The 7,487-nt window shown below is 33.5% G+C and overlaps 1 protein-coding gene across 1 annotated transcript; it reads right to left on the reverse strand.

The window, feature by feature from the left end:
• Positions 1–272: 272 nt before the first annotated feature.
• On the reverse strand, positions 273–6,646 carry LOC18431307 (mannan endo-1,4-beta-mannosidase 6). The gene is made up of 5 exons (XM_088858832.1): positions 6,265–6,646; positions 5,815–6,013; positions 4,857–4,978; positions 3,931–4,142; positions 273–706 (listed from the first exon to the last, which is right to left on the reverse strand). The coding sequence occupies exons 1-5, from the start codon at positions 6,625–6,627 to the stop codon at positions 334–336; spliced, it is 1,269 nt and encodes a 422-aa protein (XP_088714958.1). The 5' UTR covers positions 6,628–6,646; the 3' UTR covers positions 273–333.
• Positions 6,647–7,487: the final 841 nt, after the last annotated feature.

The raw sequence follows: 7,487 nt of genomic DNA on the forward strand, positions 1-7,487 counted from the left end.
ATAACACTAAACTGAAGCCTAAGGGACTAGTTGGAAGACAAACATTGGCTTTATTCAAGTTTTGTCTACTACACATTTAGTATGCAAAATTCATGCGCTTGCAGTGTGCTAACCTTTTAATCCTTTAGTTTCTAGTGTCTTTCAGTTTCTTTGTGGTTGTTCTTCCAAAGCAAATATCAGTAACTCACGTTCCTACACACATTTGCATGTTTGAGAGTGTGAAGCTCACAATATAATAAAAAAGCCAAGCCGCTAAGGGAAAAGGAGTCCAGTTACTGAATGTCGCAAATGGTTTATTAATCATAGGAGAAAGCCAATGTAAACTCTAGACGGCTAAATGCATCTTGCCCTATGGACTGCATTAATGGCTCTTGATTGATTGTAAATCAATGCATTAACAGGATCGCTAGCTTGGTTCAATATGATCTCATATCCATCTGCAAAATTCTCCATCCCATCAGTAAGTTGCTGCCAAAACAGGCCTCCTGCTCCACTCCCTTGGTTCTTCGCTGAGTCCAATATTGCCTCATAAACAACTTCCATTATCATTTGGCGCCAGGTTTGGTTGTATCCCAAGTCATGGCTATTGATCCCAAACTCCTCAATGAGCACCGGCATGTTGAGTTGTGTCAAAGAATCCTCGATGTGGATATTGGTCCAGTTCTTCACAAATGGCAAGTAGTCAGGGGTGTCAGTCTGGGAAATCCTGTAATTTCAAGTTTCAAGCATTATTAGTAATGAAACTTTATATTTTTTCAATCTTGATGAAATTTAATTCTTCAGCAAAAAACATAAGGCTTTGTTTGGATGGGGAAGTTTTTTTTTTTTTAAGAAAAACAATGAAACTGTGCAGTTGATCATTGCCACTAATCCTCTACATTCCCTAACCTATGCAGCTTCTAATGAGTCCCAAACAAGAGTGAAATTGACAAATGGGTAGCAGGACTTAAATAATAAGTTCCTTCTGTGCAGTTTGATATTTCTTAGTAAATGAATTCGGAACCCAATTTACCTGGTATTTTTTTTCATTCCAAAATCTCACAAATGCTTGCTTTTTAGGCAAGAATATCTTTTAGAGAAACTCTTATTAAAGAGCTCAAATTATCTAACAGAATAATTAAAGGACTCAAGATATGCTATTTATCAATGTACGATTTACTTTTTAACTTTCACTTAAGGGTATTCTCAAAAGTGTGGTTAAAAAAGATCCCAAAGTACCAAGGTTAATGTCGAACAACAAGGGGCATTTTAATAATTTGGATCCACTTAAGTAGCCCTATCCAAATTGCAATAATACCCATGGTTGTTCAGGTTTGGCATACAAAACTGTGGCATAATAAAAATGCACTAGTTGTTTAGGATTAGCAACATGGAATTTACTATTTTCATTGGATGATTCTTTTCATTTTTCCATTAACATCTAGGGTATGATTGTAATTTAGCTAGATGAGGCCGAATTATCAAAATGTCATTGATTATTCAAGGTTTTTTTTGACAAAAAATTTAACAAACGTTTTAAAGAGGTGCCTTTATGAAATGAAACTTGAAAAGCAAACCCTGCAATAGCAACTTGGCTCTTTTGAGCTCTTTAGCGATTTTGTAAGATATTTTGACTCTTTTAGTGATATAAGGTTGTATACAATGTGATCATTTATCTTTAGTACAAAGAAGTCATTTTAATTATTTGTGACCATCTAATGCGAAATCTGATAACTTGTATGTGTCACAAAGTTCAAACATATTTATTTTCAACTTTGAACTTGATCAACAGAGTAAATGCAACCACCCAATTTTGTATCTAATGGTCAAAATTAATTGTGATCACCTTCTACTAAAGATAAATGGCCTTATTGTATACTTGTCCTAACAATATTATCCTTTTCAATTTTGGTGTGCATAATTTCGAATGGATGTATCAAGAAAGCATACCAAGAATTAGGAGTCACTACCTATTTAATGATATGTGAGTGTATATATGTGCTTATATTTTTATATGTTTGGTTCTACATGTGCACTTTTAGTTGAATTTTAGGTTACCTTTATAGAAACCAGTTTTTAGGATTAAGGGCCTATGTGGATTCCCATGTAAAATGCATCAGCATGTACCTTTTGGCATTTTTTAGGTGATTTCATGAACGCGGTTTGGTGACCTGTTTGGGATTTCGTTCTTTGAATTGCGCAAGCACATAATAAATACAGGTGAGGTTATGTAAGGTTGCAACCTCAAACCGTACTTCCAAACTTTCTCATAAAACTTTGACATTAGATGTAATTTTTGCGTCCAAAATTTTTAGGGTAGCTTGAGAATCTATTTTCATATCTAATTATAAAATTTTTAACTCTAAAAATTGTTCAAATTAAGCATATCAATAAATTCATGTAAATTTTGAAAATAGACGGTCCAGATAATGTGTTGCAAGATGTATCATTTTTGGGACTTGAAATCTTTTCTTTTCTTCTTTTCATATCTATATATTGTGGTGTTGAAATGATCAATTGGATGGTTCTTCAATTTCAAAATAGCCTTTTCTAATGGTTAACCTTTTATATATATATATATATATATATATATATATATATAAAATAAATAGTTAAATATTGTTGTTTTGCATGTAAAAAAAAAATTTAGACAATATCCATTTTCACCCTAAATGCAAAAGTGACAATTTTCCAGGGAACTCAAGAACTGATGCAAAAATGTAGAATATTCAAACAACTACTAAAAGTTGAAATCGATCATTGGCAAGAATGCATAACTGCATTAACATCTTCTAGGGAATTGCTCACCAAAGGGCATAAAACTATAAAATATCTCTTAACATATGGTTATGGAAAATTGTTTCATTTGGGCTGGACCACATTTCTACAATATGCAGTCCAAAGGTATAAAGCATCCATCTTTAAGATGGATGCAAATAGGTAGTCCATCTAAAAATAGTTGTAACTAACGGTTTAAATGTTTTTTTTTATATAAATACTATATTTAGTTTTCAAAATTTATTTATTTATTTCATATTCATGATCTCCATGTTAAAGATTATATATTGTTTTAAAATTAAGAACAAATTATATTTAAAAATATATTTATTGTCAAGCCCGCATTTCTACAATATGCGGCCTGGCTGGCCGCATAGAAACCGTGTCCTATGGTTATTGAAAGAAAACTATAATGTGTACCGTCATTGTAGTTGGTTTGATTGTGAAGGAAAAGAGATTGTATACTATGAGACCATTTACCTTAATGACAAGTAGGTCATAAATACCTCTAGCCATCTAATTTCAAATTCGATAGCTTGGGATGTGTAACAAAGTTTAAGAAATGTTACTTTGAACTTTTAACCTAGTCAATGACATACTGCCAAACAACCGATTTGAAATCCAACGGACAAGAGTGATTATGACTTTCTTATACAATAGGTAAATCGTCTCTTTGGATATTTTTTCGATGGAAATTGAGTATGGCTTATGAATGCGATGACTTTTTTATAATGGGATCCTTTCCCTCCGTCACCAAGCAACCTACAGATGGGTTGCTGAGAAACAAATGGTCATGATTTGAGAGCAAATAAATGGTATCATGCATTGCCTTGCCATCTAGCTTATGGGATTGTATGTTATAGGTTATTTACTTTTTGGTACATTAATTACATACTAATCTCTTGTTATTTGATGTAAAATTGGATGGTTTGAAGTGCGCCACAAAATTTGAAAGAATTGCTTTTGGACTTTTAGCTTGGTCGATAAGATATCCCCTCACCTATCGAGTTTCACATCTAGTTGTCCAAAGTGATTATGACCTTCTTGAACTAATAATGAGTAGTTTTCTTGTATACTTGACTATTTTTCAGTTAAGGTTAATTTTTTTTAAACCATAAAAAATATTTTCCAAATATCTTTTAAATAGAGAGTAGGGAAGGGAGATGCGGTTACCATGAATCCGGATAAGTGTGCACCGTAGCAAAGTCAATCCCCACTGCCGCATTGTTTCTTATGAAATCGGTGCCCAATTCGGTAGAAAACTGGTTGGGGTTGAACACACTTCTATCAGGGTTGGACGGTCCATAAAAGCCCTCAGTTCCTACCCCCAATAGATGGATGGGATCTATTGATTTCACATATGCTGCCATCTCTTCAACCCAGGCCTGAATAATATTGACATATTCTATCAATATTTCACTTACACACACACAATGGGAAAAGATGGGATTAGCGCACTAGCTCATATGAACATATGAGGCCAACGTTCCAGATTGATTCTGGACCGATCTGATGATCACATATGTTTGGTAGTGTTTGAATTTTAGTTTTTTTTCTACAAATTCAAATCACTTGAAACTTTAGGTATAAGTGAATCTTCAAAAAAATATCAAAAAAATATTTTTCATGAATAAATTGACCAAAATATCCCCAAAAAGTTTGGGGGTATTTTGGTCATTTTTTTCTTCACGAATAATTATTTTTATATTTTTACTAGGTGTACCTTGATGAGAAGAACAACATCTAAAATTTCAAGTAATTTAGATCTATAAAAAAAAAAAAAAAAAAAAAATTTAAACACTAACGGACATCCGTGATCGTCAGATCGGCTCAGTTTTAATATAGGAGGTTGGGCTCATATATTCATATGAGCTAATGGGCTAATCTCATATTTTCTCATATATATATATATATATATATATATATATATATTCCATCAATATATGCGGATCAGGATTCGTGAAGCCGATCCCAATTAACTGAAAAGATGTTATGATCAATATTTCACTTATTCATCCATAAATCAACATGTTTAAAAATCGAATCGCATTGAAAAATAATGAAAGGGAGAATGGTATTAGAAGGGTGTCTTTTTTAACCTGCAAAGTGTTTCCTGAGGGGTCAGAAGGGCATTGAGCTTCGTTGATGAGCTCCCAAGCGAATATGGTTGGGTCGTCCTTGTACATGACTTTGCTATAAGTATTGAACCTTGTTAAAATGGCCTGAAATACAATGCGAAGAAGGAAATATTGGGAGAGAGAGAAAGTATAGTACTTAGAGGAGGTTAAGATTAGAATTGGAATTCATATATTCCACTCTCCTAGCCATACGATTTGAATGGTTTTGCTGGGATAAGCTTCAACCCTAATGTCACAAGTGAGCTTCTGGTTGTTTGTAGATCTAATGTTTCAGAGTATTTTATCTTTAATGTTTTTTTTTTTAACAAACCATATGAACACGAAATTTAGTGTTTGTCATCATCTCAATGGCACACCTTAAAAATATCAAAAAATATTTCTAAGAAAATTTAATGTCCAAAGCATCCTTGAAACTATCATGAGTATTTTGCTCATTTATTTTATCAGAAATATTTTTTATATTATTCTTGGGGGCGACCCTGAGAGAGGGTGGGACACCCAAAATTTGGTTTCAATATGTTTTATAGACATAATAATGAAATAATATTTAAGCGCGACATTATAATTAAGGTCATCTCAGCGATCCATTTAGATTGGATGGCCGAGAGAAGTGTGATATATGAATTCCCTTTGCTTATTGACATATAGGACGTTTCCTTTAGAGATCGTTCACCTTTTGTATAAGAGATCATAATCACTTTGAGCAGTTAGATGCAAAATCTAGCGGCTGATAGTGTGCCTTGGGCCAGCTCAAAATATTAAAAATATCATTTTGAACTTTATGACACAACCCTAAACCATCAGATTTTACATCTTACAACTATACATGAAAATGACCTTCTTACACCAAATGTAAATAACGTTGCAGTATAATTTTTCTATGGTGAAAATCCTGAAGGACGGGCAGAACAAGTTCTTTCCTTGACGTGATTCTTGTAGTAATTCTTGATAGTGGGATGACTGAAGAATGAGTCATTAGAGATCAGATTTTGAATTCCTGCTTCCCTTCCCCACTCAACATACTGCTGTTTTCCTCCATAATCATTCCAATTATTAACCAGGTTTAAAATCAACCTAATTTTCCTCTTTCTTGCCTCATCGATTGCCCTGTCCAATGCCTAGCAAAAAAAAAAGAAAACCAAAACTTCCGAGTATTATCATTCAAAACAATAACCAAAATTCTGAATATGATTATTCGAATAAAATAAACTTAGAATACAAGGTCTATATGTATATTTATAATAGGCATTTTCTCTTTCATTAGAAAAACAGATCAAAAAAATCAATTTTATTACTGATTAATGTCAAGATGCACTGGACTATATTTAAGACTATTACTAATGATATGTTAATTTGTTTTTTCTCTTACCTCGAAGGCATTCTCATTATACACACCAGGAGAGGTTTGAAGAGCATCAGATCCATTTCCATCATTGAAAGCCATTGTTCTCCCCACACTGAGCCCAGCTCTTGCTGCCTCATCCAGCACCTTTCCAACCAAGGGTGCAGTAGAGGCATCTGTACCCAACAACATGAAATAATATGCATTAAACCCATTCACATAGAATGGAGAACCATTCAGACTGAACTGATGACCCTCTCGCTTCACCATGCTCCATTCATCCACCCCACATGGGGACATGCCATGAGTGCCATCACCCATACATGATGCCACAACCATCATCGACATAGCCATGAAACACATGCCATGTAGCCCCTTCCACCCATCCATGACTCTAAGCACTGTGCACACAAAATGCATGCATTCATATGTAATTATATAGATGACAAAGGATTAGACACATGTGGAAGCACCCGTGTGTGAATAAGGGTAATATGGTAATTTTTGTATTTTGAAGTCACCCTTGTTGTAAGGTGTGAACTATTTAAATGGGTCTCGAAGCACGCTGAAAGGGTGAGGCTCTCATTCCTAAATTTAGAGGAAGAGGATTTGTTAACATAAGTAACGTCTTTTTTTAAATTTGGTTCATTTAATCCTGATTAAATAATTTGTCCGTTAGGAAATTTGTTCTATAATAAGGGACTCTGAATAATTGAAATATTTTGAGTGACTTCCATTTTATTGACTGAATTAACTATTTTAAACCAACATCCCTCCCCTGTCTCCATTTAGAGAGAGAGGGGGGAGGGAGAGTTGGGGAAATAAAAATAAGATGAAGTTTTTATAAGGCCCAGCCTTTATGAAAACAAAATGAAGCCTTACATCAAATCCTCGTATGGAAAGCAGTGGAAATCTCTCTAATGGATTTAAACTCAATTTCCAATACCGACTTTAAAATTTGAAACTCAAAGGATGTACAAATCTTAATAATAAATGAACAATTATTTTTAGGGTAAAATAGAAGGTCTATTTTAGATTTTGTGTCCAATGTATGATACACATTCAACCGCCTGATTTCATATCCAACAGTCAATAATGATTGTGACCTTGTATAAAAAGTAAATGTTCTCATTGTATGCAACTCCATTTTATCCTTAACGATCGTTATGGAGTTTTATTGAGATATTATTGTTTTTAAATAATCAATTTCACGATGGTATATTAAAATAATATATTATTTATTATGGAAT

Source organism: Amborella trichopoda, chromosome 2 (genome assembly GCF_054954075.1).
Source record: "Amborella trichopoda isolate Santa Cruz 75 chromosome 2, AtrichopodaSantaCruz75HAP2 v2.0, whole genome shotgun sequence".
In the NCBI taxonomy this organism is placed as follows: Eukaryota; Viridiplantae; Streptophyta; class Magnoliopsida; order Amborellales; family Amborellaceae; genus Amborella; species Amborella trichopoda.